This window comes from Hipposideros armiger, unplaced genomic scaffold (assembly GCF_001890085.2).
Source record: "Hipposideros armiger isolate ML-2016 unplaced genomic scaffold, ASM189008v1 scaffold_228, whole genome shotgun sequence".
NCBI classification, from domain to species: Eukaryota; Metazoa; Chordata; class Mammalia; order Chiroptera; family Hipposideridae; genus Hipposideros; species Hipposideros armiger.
Window position 1 is genome coordinate 794,092 of NW_017731578.1, and position 13,647 is coordinate 807,738.

At 61.0% G+C, this 13,647-nt stretch overlaps 1 protein-coding gene across 1 annotated transcript in view; it reads left to right on the forward strand.

The window, feature by feature from the left end:
* TPCN2 (two pore segment channel 2) overlaps positions 1-13,647 on the forward strand; it is a 26,186-nt gene that overhangs the window by 7,586 nt on the left and 4,953 nt on the right. Inside the window, exons 6-18 of the mRNA XM_019654729.1 lie at positions 418-524; positions 1,114-1,186; positions 3,153-3,255; positions 4,224-4,289; positions 4,717-4,781; positions 5,311-5,408; positions 5,961-6,042; positions 6,248-6,334; positions 8,807-8,926; positions 9,089-9,148; positions 9,522-9,650; positions 10,473-10,522; positions 12,056-12,155. Coding sequence (XP_019510274.1) covers positions 418-524; positions 1,114-1,186; positions 3,153-3,255; positions 4,224-4,289; positions 4,717-4,781; positions 5,311-5,408; positions 5,961-6,042; positions 6,248-6,334; positions 8,807-8,926; positions 9,089-9,148; positions 9,522-9,650; positions 10,473-10,522; positions 12,056-12,155 — 1,140 coding nt within the window. The remainder of the gene's footprint in view (positions 1-417; positions 525-1,113; positions 1,187-3,152; positions 3,256-4,223; positions 4,290-4,716; positions 4,782-5,310; positions 5,409-5,960; positions 6,043-6,247; positions 6,335-8,806; positions 8,927-9,088; positions 9,149-9,521; positions 9,651-10,472; positions 10,523-12,055; positions 12,156-13,647) is intronic.

Genomic DNA, 13,647 nt, shown 5'->3' on the forward strand with positions numbered 1-13,647 from the left:
TGTGTGTGTGTGTGGAGGGTGTGTGTGTGTGTGGAGGGTGTGTGTGTGTGTGTGTGTGTGTGTGTGTGTGTGTGTGTGTGCGTGCATGTGCGCACATGTCTGTGGAGGGTGCAGCCTTCCTGCCAGTTAGCTTCTCTGTGAGGGTGGTGAGGCCCTGAGCATGGAGTGTGGTGCTGAGGAGGGAGGCAACCAGCTTCCTACTAGACAGATGACCCTCCATGGCGGGAGCTGAGTTGGGGCTGCTCTGAGAGGTGTGAGGACCGCCTGTGTCCTGTGTTGGGACAGCGAGGACGTCTGTCTGAAGCCAGGGCCTCTGTGGCATGTGGCCTGGGAGGGGGCTGAGAGCTGGGGTGTCTGCCGGTTGCCTGCTGCCCCTTGTGGGTGTGGCCTGGTGCTCAGTGTCCTGGTCTCTTGCAGCCTCTGCGTATCCGCCGGCTCTTCCGGCCCTTCTTCCTGCTGCAGAACTCCTCCATGATGAAGAAGACGCTGAAATGTATCCGCTGGTCGCTGCCGGAAATGGCCAGGTGGGCTCTGGTGCCCGGCTTGCAGGGTGGGGGAGGGCTCCCCTGTTCCCTGCAGGGCGGTGGGGGCGCCTGGGCTCCCATCCTGGCGGCCATGCGTGAGATCTGGGGGCCGCTGGGTGCTGGGTCCACTCCAGCTCCGTCCCTGGCCAGGGGCTGTGCTGTCAGGCACTCCGGCCCTGTCCCTGGCAGCCCCGTAGCGGCCTCGCACTGCTCCACAGCGGACGCGCCCCTTTTGTCCCCATGGTGGCTGCCCGCCCTCCCTCCTGCTCTCCTTCCGTCCCCCCCGGTCCTGCTCAGGGGTGCACGCCAGGCCTCCCTCCACCTCCAGCCCCCTCCCCCAGGGGCTCACCTGGCTGACCCTCACCATCCAGCCCAGGTGGATAGAAGTGGGCTTTCCCCTCTGCGCTGTGGATTGTCCCGCCTCAGAAAGAGGGCTCCTGAGCACATGGCAGGCTGTGGGGCAGAGGCTGCGTGTGTGCCCCAGGGGCCGGCTGCAGGGCGCTCCCTGGGCGGCTGGGTCCCTGGACCCCCGTCCTGGTGGGCATGTGGGCGCCGGCCTGATGCTGAACCCCTGTGCCCGCTCGCCCAGTGTCGTGCTGCTGCTGGCGCTCCACCTGTGTGTCTTCACCATGTTCGGGCTGCTGCTCTTCACCGGCGAGAAGGTACCAACCGCGCCGCGCCCCGCTCGGGCTGCCCCTCGGTTAAGGCGCAACGGCGGAGCTCTGCTGGGTAGTTCTGGGCCAGCGCCCGTGAGGACCAGGGTAGGCTGTCTGCCCACCTCGTCGCCAGGGTGGCCCGCCTGCCGTCCCAGTGTCTTCCTTCGGGTGGCCACAGCCTTGCACTGCTTCCTGTGAGGGCCGCCATCTGCCCCGGGCCTCCTGGGTACAGGGATAGCTGCCTCCGCCGGGCTGCCCCGCCCTCTGTCCCTCTGTCCCTCCCTCCGTCTCTCCCTCACAGGCTATTCACTGACAGGGCTTTCTCTGCACCCCTCCTAGACAGGCCCTCTCGGATTGGCACTTGGGGTCCTGGGGACAGACCCCCCACCTGTCCTGCTCAGATGGGCACCTCTCACCACTTCCCTCTTCTCTAGCTGCGGGCGTTGCTCTCCCCACCTGGCCCCTCCCTTCCAGCCTCTCCCTGCCTCCTGGCCCCCAGCAGCTTGCTGCTGTGAGGAAGTGCCACCTGTCACCAGGCCCTCGGTCTCTGCCTTGCCCCCCGCCCTGCACAGCTGCGGTCCCATCTGTCTTTCCTCATGTCCTGGCCAGGGTCACTGTCGTCTCCAGGTCTGGAGCTGTCCTGAGTCTCTGTCCTGGGAATGTGGCCCGTGCTTGGCCAGGGCTGGTCTTCAGCGTTTAGGGGGTTGGGGCTGTGCCGCCCATGAAGGAAGACTGAGGACTGAGGCAGCGTGTGTGCATGTGTGTGTGTGTGTGTGTGTGTGTGTGCGCGCGCGTGCGTGCACATATGCATGTGTGTGTGCACATGTGTGTGTGTGTGTGTGTGTGTCTTTGTGTCTGTAACAGCATGCGCTGTGTCTGTGTGTGTCTCTGCATATCTGTGGGTAGCGGGGGCAGCTGGGCTATGAGGTGGGACCAGCTGACAGAATCTCAGGCCTCCGGTGACCGTCCAGTGACGCTGCCATTACTGCTGCCTCGCAGAGCCCAGGAGGGGTGGGGTGGGCAGAGTGGGCATGGGGTCGGGGGTGGGCCTCTGACCCATGAACGCTGAGTGTCCCGAGGTGCCGGGAAGACTCCTTTGCTGGTCTTAAGTTCTGCCCCATGGAGCGGGACTGGGCTGAGGAAAGGGGCATGTTTGTGGGGCAGAGAGGGCTGTGCGTCTTGGTCTTGTGAGGGTCCAGTTCCCTGCCTGCTGTCGGAGTTCAGAGGAGACTGACAGTGACCCACCTGTGTGGGTTCCTTGTCCTCAACCCCCTCAGGCCCCCTCCACCTGACTGGGAGACCATCAGGAGTGAGTGGGACCCCCTACCCCAGGAGGGCGATGGTGGGGAGCCCGGGTATGAATGTCCCGTGACAGTGGCTGTGGAAAGCCACAGCCATGAGTGCCCCACCTGAGTGCCCGTGAGTCCTTGAACACACAGACTGCAGGGCAGGTGCGGCCCCTGAGTCGAAGGCGGGGGGCTCTCCCGGTAGGGCCACTCCAGTTCCAGCTCTTTTCTCCCCACTCTGGCCCCACTGTGGCAGCCTGCTGAGGGGGGGCTCCTGAAGCTTGGCCCCTCTGTTCCCCCCACTCCTGACCTTTGGCCTCACCCCACACGCAGTACAGTGCGTGGCAGAGTCGGGCTGAAAGCAGGCTGGCTGGCACCTGTATGTGGGCTCCTGGTCACGGGGCCCTGACACTCTCAGCCAGGCCGCCCGGAGCTTTTCACCACGGTTCTAAACAGGCCTGCGCCGGCAACTGGCACCCACGCCGGTGTGAGGCCTCCCTGGGTGCTGGCTTCTGGGCCTGGAGGCCTTGAGCTCCGTCCTGCTGGGAAATGGCGGGAGGCAGCCGAGCCCACGGCGGATGGTTCCGCCTGGTTGGGTCCAGAGCCTGGAGCTCTGCTGGCCTAAGGCCTTGGCTGATGGGGAGAAGGCCCGAGCGGCTGCTCAGAGCTGCCATATCTTCTCGCAGCAGGATGACGCGCAGGACAGGGAGAGGCTGACCTACTTCCGCAACCTGCCCGAGGCCCTGACTTCCCTCCTCGTACTGCTGACCACGGCCAACAACCCCGACGGTGCGTGGGCGCGAGGGTGGGGGAGGTGCCGTCCGTGCTGAGCCCGAGAGCCCCGCTCTTGGAGGGGGGGCGGGGGGGGGTCGTAAGGCCTCCGCATCGAGGAGGATAGAAAGGGACGTGGGTTCCCTCCATCCTGCCCTTCCTTCCTTCCGTTCTTGCTTTTCTTCCCCCGCTTTTTCCTTTTCTACTTTTCTCTTTTCTTCCCTTTTCTTTCCTTCTTACTTTCTCGCTCCCCCTTTTTCCTGTTCCCTCCGTCTCCTCTTTCCCCTTCTCTCCTCTGAGAAGCTAAGAAGGAACGGTGTTTACGTGGTGACAAATGGCAGTGTGTTCAGCGGGGTTCCCCTCAGTGGCCTCCTCTTTGAGACCCAACCATGTCCCCGCTGCCCCTGGGCCCAGCCGTGTGGTGTGGCTCCGCAGCGGTGTGTGTGAGCCGCGCTGGGGTGTTAGGCGGCCATGGCGCTCCCTTTGGGGTTGCCGATGGGGCCTCTGTCCGCTCGGGCCAGGGGTGTGGCCAGGGCAGGGCGGCTGGAGTCCTCTCGGGCTCTCCTGTGGCCCCGCCACCCAGCTGGTGCCTTTCATCTGGGGCTCAGGGATGGTCACCGGCCATAGAGTCCTTCCCAGGATGGCAGCCCTTGGCTTCCAGGGCTGTGCAGTGGGACCCTGAGGACTGTCCCCCATGTCCTGAGAGTCCTAGCAGGTCACCCAAGGGAGAGCCGAACTTCCTGTGGGGCGTGGTCTCGGGGAGGCAGATACCAGCTCAACATAAGGGACGAGCGTCCTGGACCGGTAGCGAGCTCCCTGTCTCCAGGGCTGCGCACAGAGGCGGGAGGGTCGCAGTTTGGGTCGGGAGGCCTCCCAGCCCTTCCCAGCACAGCCGACTCTGGTGAGCAGGCAAATGGTGTCGGTCACGATGGTGTCGGACCCGGGGCTGAGACTGAGGGCGCCTGTTTCTCCATTTGTATTCTCAGTGATGGTTCCTGCATATTCCAAGAACCGGGCCTACGCCATCTTCTTCATCATCTTCACCCTGATAGGTGAGTCCAGGCAGGTCTGTAGGGGTCAATGGGGCAAGAGTGTGCCCCTGTGACAGCATCCCGAATGCTCCAGGGTGCGTGCTGCCCTGCCCCATGACATCACCTCACTGTGCCCCCCACAACCTGACTGCACCTCAGTGTGGCCCACCCAGTGGTTTGTAGTCTGTGACCACTGATGCCCTCTGTCCTCAGCGCCAGCAGCGGGGCGCACAGGTGGCACTTCCATTGTATAGACAAGGACAGGGAGGCCGGGGTATTGAGTGACGTGCCCCAGGCCCTACTGCCTGCTCCTTGATCCCCTGGCTCTTCTCGCTGGCATCCCCGGGTTTGCTGTGCCCGTGTGACCCTCTGGACCCCTGGCCACCTCCCCTAGCTCTGGGCCCACAACCCACGGTGATCCCCACTGACTGGTGTTTTCCTCTTGAAGGAAGCTTGTTTTTGATGAACCTGCTGACGGCTATTATCTACAATCAGTTCCGGGGCTACTTGATGGTGAGCCAAGCTGCTGTCCCTGGAGTCCAAGCAGGGCGTGACGTGGGCCGAGCAGCCCTGTGTCTCGGGAGGGCGGTGGCCAGGTCCCCGCAGGTGGAGGTCCACAGTGGTCCCTGCGCTGCCTCGAGCTCCCTCTTGTGGATGAGCTGGAGCGGTGTCACATCCTGCCCTTCCCCACCCTCACCTGTCAGGTGCTGTCCCCATGGCCACCCAGGGGTTCCCTCCCCGCCCCCCTTTCTCTAGAGGGAAGCTGCAAGACGATTGCAGGTCCCAGGGCAATGACTCCAAACCCACAGTGTGGGGAGCCGGGGACCCCAAGTATACTGAGAAGAAAGCACACACACCTCAGTGGATGGCACACGTGTGGCTGTTGGGCTCCTCTCTCGGAGTCTGTGACTGTTCCTCTGATGCCCGAGGGGGTGAGGGGCTGCCCCCCAGGCTGCAGGTGGACAGAGGCTGCCTGGGGACGAGGGGTTGGGTGGCCCTGCGGAGAGCTGAGCCGGGCCCCTCAGAGCCATCCTCCCTGCAGAAATCCCTGCAGGCCTCACTGTTTCGGAAGCGGCTGGCGACGCGGGCTGCCTATGAGGTCCTCTCCACCACAGCAGAGGGAGAAACCCACGCTCAGGGGTGAGTGCCGGGGCTCCGGGGCTCCCGTCTCCCTGAGGAATTGGGGGCTGCTGCTGCTTTTAGGGGTGCTTCCTAAGCAGTGCTCTGTGCCAAGCACCCCGCCGGACTGGACTAGTCCCCTGGAGTGTGGAAGACGTCCTGTCCCCTGTGCTCCAGTGTTCCCATGCCTCCTGCGTCTGAGCTGACGCGTTTGTCCTCATGGCCCCTGAGATCCTGGGTTGGCGAGAGGCCGAGCGCTCTGCCTGCTCACCCCACCTGCGCCTCCCCACACCCGTGTGCTGTTACTGGGGTTTCAGGAACAGGGACCTGGGTCACGTCTCTCCTCTGCCCCCTGGTTTGGAGGCGACATCAGCATGGAAGGCTCCTGTCCCGGCTGCTTGTTAGCCCGCTGCTTCCGAGCCTCTGTAAGGTGGCCGGTAGTCTCGGGGTTGTAAACGACAGGATGGCTGTGACACGCCTCCTGTCATCGCCCAGGCTGCACAGTCATGCAGGGGCGCCCCCGGGCACTGAGCTGGTGGGCTCACTGGAGCATGGGTGTGTTTTTCCCCGCAGAGTTGGGGTGAAGCCCCAGGACCTCCTGCAGGTGCTTCAGAAAGTCCAGGTGGACAGTACCTACAAACAGGCCATCATGGAGGTATCAGTCCCCGGCCTCCCCGGCATGTCTTTCTGGGCTCCTCCTAGAGGTCACGTGGGCCATGGCCCCTTTTCAGGACAGGGGTGTCATTTCCGAGTAGCTGGGGCTGGCCCAGTCCTGGTGGGGCGCAGGCGGCTCACCCCCCTGCTCTGGAGGGTGCCCTTGGCCCGGCCACCCTGACTGACCTGACCGCCCTGCTTTGCAGAAGGTGCGATCCTACGGTGGCAGCCTGCTGTCAGCTGACGAGTTTCAGAAAGTCTTCAACGAGCTTGACAAAAGGGTGACGAAAGAGGTAACTGGGGCCAGGCTAGGGTCCCCTGCCCAGGGCCGGGGCGACCCGGGGCTGCTGGGGAACGCTGTAGTGTCCGTGGGTGTTGATTACCTGGGTAGCTTTGTGACCAGTGCCAGGACTGGCCTGCCCAGGGATCCTGGGCCCTGCGATGGTACATGGGAACAGAGATGGATGGCTTGGCTCTTGGAAACTGGGGGGTTTGGTTGACTTCACGAAATCCACAGACCACGGGCACTGGCCTGCCCCAGAGGAACCTTCCAAACGGTGTCTCTGTTTCCGGGACACTCTTGTCCTCTTCCTGTGTGTCTGTCCCCAGGAGGTCCCTGAGGCTGTGTAAAGCCTTTGTCTTTTGTCCTTGACACTGATTTGTAAAGTTACCGGATGGGCCTTGGCACCCAGCTCAGCACTATGCCCAACGACCCCACTGCCTATGTTTTACACATTGGGTTTCGGGGGGATCGGCAGACGTGCTAGGAGACAGGAAGTCTGTGGGGCACGGGAGGGGGCTCCTCATTCTTGAGAAAGGGGATGGGGCAAAGGGGTGGAGTCAAGCATCTGCTGGCTGGACTCCTAACAGCTGGGTCACTGTGTGTTAGCTCAGCTGCCGTGACAAATGGCATGGCCTGGGTGGCTTAAACAAGAGTTCTTGTCCCCAGTCCTGGAGGCTGGAGTTTGAGATCCAGGTGTCACAGGGCTCGTTCTGAGGCCTCTCTCCTTGGCGTGTAGATGGCCGTCTCCTCCCTGTGTCCCCACACGGTCATCCCTCTGTGCATGTGTGTCTGTGTCCTGATCTCCCCTTCTTATAAGGACACTGTCCCATTGGATTAGGGCCCAGCCCAGTGACCTCTTTTTAACCTATTACCTCTTTAAAGACTGTTTCTAAATATAGGCACATTCTGAGGTGCTGGGGTGTAGGACTTCACCATATGAATTTTGGGGGGACGCAGTTCAGCCCATGACGATTGTCCACTTTTTCAGCACCCCTTATCTGCCACTGTGGCCTCTGGCTCCTGTCAGATGTGGTTTCCTTAGGACGGGTTTTCCCAGAGTCTTTCCAGGTCACCTGAGCCAGGCCCCGCTCAACCTGCAGTGCGTGATGGCGCCGCGTCCTAGGCCCGTCCTCACTTGGAGCGCCCCTTCCCAGCAGCGTGCTTTGTGGGGCACTGGAGGTGGACGCTGTATGTTAATACACAGCCAGCGTTTTCCTCTGTGGCCCGTGGGTGTTCCGTCTTCCCACGGCGCCCTGGGTCTAGAGTCCAGAAATGTGGATTGAGGTGGGAGTTTGGATCCTAGAGGTTTGGGGAGCAGTGATGTCCTTGGTTTTATGACACTCTCTTCCCCCAAAATGCTGATTGCAGGGGACAGTCAGATGCTTGGGTGTGTGGCTGGGATGGATCTCCACCGATGTCTCCCGATGACCTGGTCCCATCCCCCACACTGCTGACTGTCCCTCCAGCGCCCTCTGCTGAGAAAGCTTAGCCTCGCACTCCTGTGGACGAGAGATGCCGAAAGGGCTGCAGGGTGAACTTGGAGCCCAGAGCCTGCAGGTGGAGAACTGGCACAGCCAGCGGGGTCCCCTCCAGAAGAGCCACGTGTTCAGTTTGATGTCACAGTGTTTTCCTGCCAGACTGTCCCCCATACAACTACATATGCCTGGAGAATCACTTTTTTGTTCTTTTTGAGTTGTCATAACTTCCACTCTTTTTCGCTCAGCAAGGTCTTCTAGATCTTTCCATGTTCATGTGGAGCTTTTTGTGAGGATGGAATGTTCTTTATCTGCCTGTCGGATACGATAGCCACCGGTCACAGTTGGCTGTTGAGCCCTTGAAATGTGACTATTGTGACAGGGAACCGAGTGTTTAATTGGATTGGATTTAAATAGCCCTGTGCAGTCAGTGGCCCCTGCGTGGGACAGGGCAGGCCCCTGTCACGCTGTCACTGTTGTGTCGGCGTCCACTCTTGAGGCACCTTTGGGTGGTTCCTGTGTACCGTCATGCTCGGGGCTGCCAGGGACGTCCTGTGCCTCTTAGGAGTGTTTTCACATTAGCATTTATTGCCAATTGGCCTCCATCTCTTTGTACTGCTGTCTGTCCAGTGTCCTGTTCTGCGCTCACTTTCCATACTTATCAGCAGACAGTTTATATTTTGTCACATAGCACTTCTCACATCGTGGTAAACGCTTTGCATGCACTTAAGGTGGCCATCATATTCCAGCGTGGTTTCCTTACGGTATCAGTGGTGCTTAGGTTATTTCTGCCTCTGTCCTGGTGTTGTAAAGTCGACGGTGATACACATCTTTGTGTATAAAACCACTTCTGTGTTTGCGATGCTTTCCTCAGACTGGGTAGCCTGGGCTAGAGGGGAGAAGGGAGGAAACAGTCGAAGCCCCGAATCGGGCTACGGGCACGGCTGGGCTCCCCGTGGCCATGGCCGCCGGCCGGCGACGTTTCTGAGCATGTGTTCCCTCTCCAGCACCCGCCGCAGCCGCAGTACCGGTCCCCGTTTCTGCAGAGTGCCCAGTTCCTCTTCAGCCACCACTACTTTGACTACCTGGGGAACTTGATCGTCCTTGCGAACCTCGTGTCCATTTGCGTGAGTGGGGGTGTGCCCTCGTGCCGCCGCGGGAGGCGGGCGCTTCGTTTCCTGCCCCCCCACCCTTGCCTGCCCTTCCTCGGGGTTCCCCCACTGTGTCCTTGCCGCGTTGCCCCAGCGCCGGGCCCGGCTGGTGAGTGTCCTTCCACTCTGGCTTTGCAGGTGTTCCTGGTGATAGATGCAGACGTGGTGCCCCGTAACCGTGACGACTTCGTCCTGGGGGTGAGCTCCGAGGCCGCTCAGCAGCCAGGCCTTTGCTGGGGTGACAGGGACAGAAATGAGAGCGAGGGCACAACCTGGGGTCCGGGTCTGGTGGGAGGCAGGGCCGGTGCCGTGCTGCGTGACTTGTTCTGTTATGGGGTCCCCAGAGGAGGGGGTGCCAGGCTGTGGGAGAGGCTGGGACAGGCTGGTGCAGGCAGAGGACCGCGGAGGGAGGGTCGTGGAGAGAGAGGCCCGAGGGGGCAGTGAGGCCCCAGGTCCCCTTTGGGCTGAGCCGAATGGCGGAATGGCCCCATGGGCCCTGTGGCTGGCGGGTGAAGTTGGGGAGGCCAGTGGCGCTGGGACCGAAGCCTGGGTCCCTGTTTGCTCCTCTCAGATCCTCAACTGTGTCTTTGTCCTGTACTACCTGGCGGAGATGCTGCTCAAGGTGTTTGCGCTTGGCCTGTGGGGGTACCTGTCCTACCCCAGCAACATGTTCGACGGACTCCTCACCATCATTCTGCTGGTAAAGTCTGAGTTGGCCGAGGCGCCAGCTTCTCTGTGGGCAGTGCCCTCTGCACCCAGCTTTGTGCTGCGTTCCGTCTCAGGATGCCCCTGAGGACCAGAGGGCCATAGGGATTTGGCTTCTGCCTCCAGTGACAAAGGGCCTTGCTTTCCCCCACTGAGCTGCTTGGCAGGTGGCTGACGGGGGCCACAGAGCCTGGATTCCCGCTGCATGTGAGCGTGGTGGGGTCAGGCCGTCTCTCTCAACCCCTGAGGGACCCTCACCAGCCGCCCCAGCCCCGGGCACAGCCTCTAACGCCACTAAGGACAGTGGGACCTTGGTGTGGGTAGAGGGAGGGGCAGGGGGCATCTCGGACACCTGGGTGTCCCCAGAAATGTCCCCTCTCCTTTCCTCAGAGCAGGCGGGTGGGAGTGAGGGGTCAGGCTCGGTGTGTGTGTCACAGCAGCGATAGCGGTACGACATTTCTTCCTATCTGATGAGAACTGTGGGCCCCTCAGGACAGGAGCGAAGGTCGTCTGAGAGGGGCTTTTCAGCTTGTCTTTCAGCAACTGGCATCTCCTGCCCCTGGGCTCCGCCAGCCTTTCCCTCGCCCTCCCCGCCCCTTCATGAGTATGGGCTCCCTGATTCATAAGACCGGAGTGTCGTTCTCAGCTTCAGGAAGTCCTGACATTTGGAACCAACCCATGGGGACCAGAGCGAGCTCTGATTTCTCACCGAAACCCCCTTTTGGGGAGAATGTGCTAGACTGAGCTTTATAATTCATTAAAAAGCCGCCCAGATTAGTGTTGCTGTAGCATGCCTTCTTTTCTTTTGTAATTAAAGGTTTTGGAGACCTCAACTCTGGCTGTGTACCGATTCCCACACCCAGGCTGGTATGTGACTGAAGAACCGGGGGAGGCTACAGCAACCAGCGCCCAGCGGCTCGCGCCCCAGGGAAGGGTGCCCACCGTCTTGCGGCTGGGCCACTCGCTCGGGCTGCTGGGACTTGGGGCAAAACGCCCGATTGTTAGGAAAGTGGGCTGCTGGGAGCTCTGTGCCGCCCCTGCCCCCCAGGGCTGTGGGAGCAGACCCCTTCTCGCTCTCAGGACTGTAACATTTCCTAACTCAACTTCAGAACGTAGTGTCCCCAGAGCTGTGGCAGGAGGCTGTCCAGGAGTCCCCGCTGGGTGCAGTGGGCCCAGCCCCGACCCCAGATGGGACATGGCCCCAGGGGTACTGTGGGCGGTAGCTCAGGGCTGGGGTGATCTGTGCTGTGAGCACTGGGGTTGGGCTGGGTCCCTCCTCTGGCTGGACACCGCATGACTTCGGGGCGTCATTCCCTACTGGCGTCCGTTTACTGCCTCCCCATACGGCGGCAGGGGCAGGTCCCGGGGCTCACTGCTCTCAGGCTTCTGTTTGAGCCTCAACACCCCCAGTTCTGGCCACACAGAGGAACTGACGTCTGGGCAGGGGGCCCAGGGCGCCTCGTGGTGTAGCTTATGGCAGCTGTTGAGTTGCGCTGCCCAGGACACAGGCCTTGGGCCCTTGGTGGCCCTGGTTGTGGGAACCTCTGTTGGGCTGAGTTCGTCTTAGCTGAACAGCTGGAAATTGCTTTAGATGGGGAGTGGGCCTGAAAGACTCTTGCTGTTTTGGGTCAGCTCCGTGGGAGCCGGCTGGGGAGGGTTTATTTCGGGGAAGACAGCAGGGCGGGTGCCCCGCGTGTGCACACGCCTTGGGAGCGCTGCTAACTGCCTGCCTGGCTCCTGTGGGGCCGGCTCAGCTCGTGTCTAAGGTGCTCTTAAACCTGCATTGTCCTTTGGTCTGAGGGCCATGGGGGCGACGCTCTGGGTGAGGATGGGTTTAAATTTAAATAGAAATGAGAGCATGGCAAGGCTGTGAGGGACACCAAGCGGACGGGTCAGGGGACAGCTTCAGAGGGCAAGAGACGGGATGGGACAGGGTCAAGGGACCGGAGACCGGATTAGAGGAAGAGGCCAGGGGACAGGACGTGGTCAGGGGTCAGGGGATAAGGTCAGGCTGGTGGACAGTGGAGAGGGTCAGATCAGGAGATGGGGTCAGAGAACAGGATATGTGAATGGGGCTAGGGGGCAAGGGATGGGGTCAGGAGCGTCTCTCCCAGCTCTGCTGGGACCTGGGCTGGGCGGCCGGTGTGTGGAACCTCGGTGGTTTCCTGTGCAAGCCGGAGGGTCGGCTAGTCCTGCGCCACCGTGAGGGGCTGTGCAGCGGAAGTGGCGTGATTCGCGCTGAAGGGGTACTTGTGGCTGCTGTCCGCTCCAGGGCGAGTTCCCGTCGCGCCCCCATGCTCTCGGCATCTCTGTTTCTCCGTCTGTTGAGTGCGCGCGTCCTGTCGCCACCTTGCTGGAGTCCTGGGCCTCTCCCGACCTGTCTCCTGTGTGTCTTTCCAGGAAGCCGGATATGCGGGGCCTGCTGTCGCTGTGGGACATGCTCCGTCTGGTGAACATGCTCATCGTCTTCCGCTTCCTGCGCATCGTCCCCAGCATGAAGGTCTGTGGGCGCGTCTGACCCCCCCCCTCGCCCGTTCTCCACCCCGCCTTCGTCTTCCGCTCGCTGTTCATTGTTCTAGGAAGGGTGAGCCCCAGCAGGGAGGGGTCAAGACCCTCTGGGTGCGCTCCCAGCCCTGCAGTGCAGCTGGGTGATTCTGGGGGGCGGGTGCAGTTAGAAGCCTGAGTGGTCCCTTCGGCTTACGGTGAGGAGGGCCAGGCCCACGTGCTGGGACTGGTGTGAGGCCCGTGGCATCTGTGAGGGGCAGGGTGGAGCTCTTGGGACCAGCATGTTCCCAAGTGTCCTGAGGTTTCTGAAAGGCCTTGGGCATGGGCTCCTGGTGGCTGCAGAGGTAGGATCGTCTGGGGTGCTCACTTCCAGGACCCCCAGTGCAGGAACGGGGTGGCTCGTGACCATGTCCGAGCCTTGGTTTCTCTCAGTGCACCCTTTGGGAGTGACCCCACCCTTGAGGGGAGGGGTGGAGGCGGAGTTCACTGCTCCTGTCTGTTTTCCTGAGAGCTTTTCAGGAGAAAAGACATGGAGGACATCAGGCCTCTTTGACTATCCAGGTCCTTCCCCTGTGCATGCCTGTGCTTCCTGCATAGCTGTCCTCTGCCCCGTCAGGGCTCACCTGTTACCCAGCGGCGTTACCCATCTGAAGGTGGGGGGCCCTGGGTGCAGAAGCCTTTGTGCACGCCGCACACGCAATGTGATCCTACACACACACATGTATGGTCATATGTGCACGTGAACACACATAAACACATGCACGTAATCACACCCACATTATCATACACATACCGCCACACACATGTAGTAACATACCCTCACACACACATAATTATATGCACACACATTCAACATATACATGTAATAGTCACAATGTATGTAATTACATGCACACAATATACATGTATACACAATTATATGTGTATCCACACAAATTGCATACACATACAGTCCACACACATGCACGTGTGCACACATGATGCATATATATGCATAGACATGCACACACACACACACACACACACACACACCAGTTCCCACCTGCTCGCATCCAGCGTTACAGTGTTCTAACATACCAGGTGGGGTAAATGAGCTGATTGGAAAGGCTTCCTCGGGGTCAGGTTCGCGTGTGGGGGAGCATCCCTGTAACCGGGGTTCCTGGCTGTGTCTCTGAGGCCCCCTTCCTCAGACTCCATCGCTAGGGGCTGACCTGGATGGAATCCTCCAGACCAGAGGACCTAACCCAGCCTCAGTGGGTCGGCGGGCAGTGGGGTCTGCCCTGCCCACGGGGCGTCACCACAGGGACTCGGAACCCAGACCCACCTAAGGCTGGGTGGATGGAGGTGTCTGGATGTGTGGGGCGAATGAGCATGTCCATACGGTGTGTAGGGGGGGTGGCTGTGGGGTGTGTGTACAGCTGTGCGTGTACAGGTGTGTGGATAAGTGTGTATAGCTGTGTACAGGTGTGTATGTGTGGGAGTGTAGG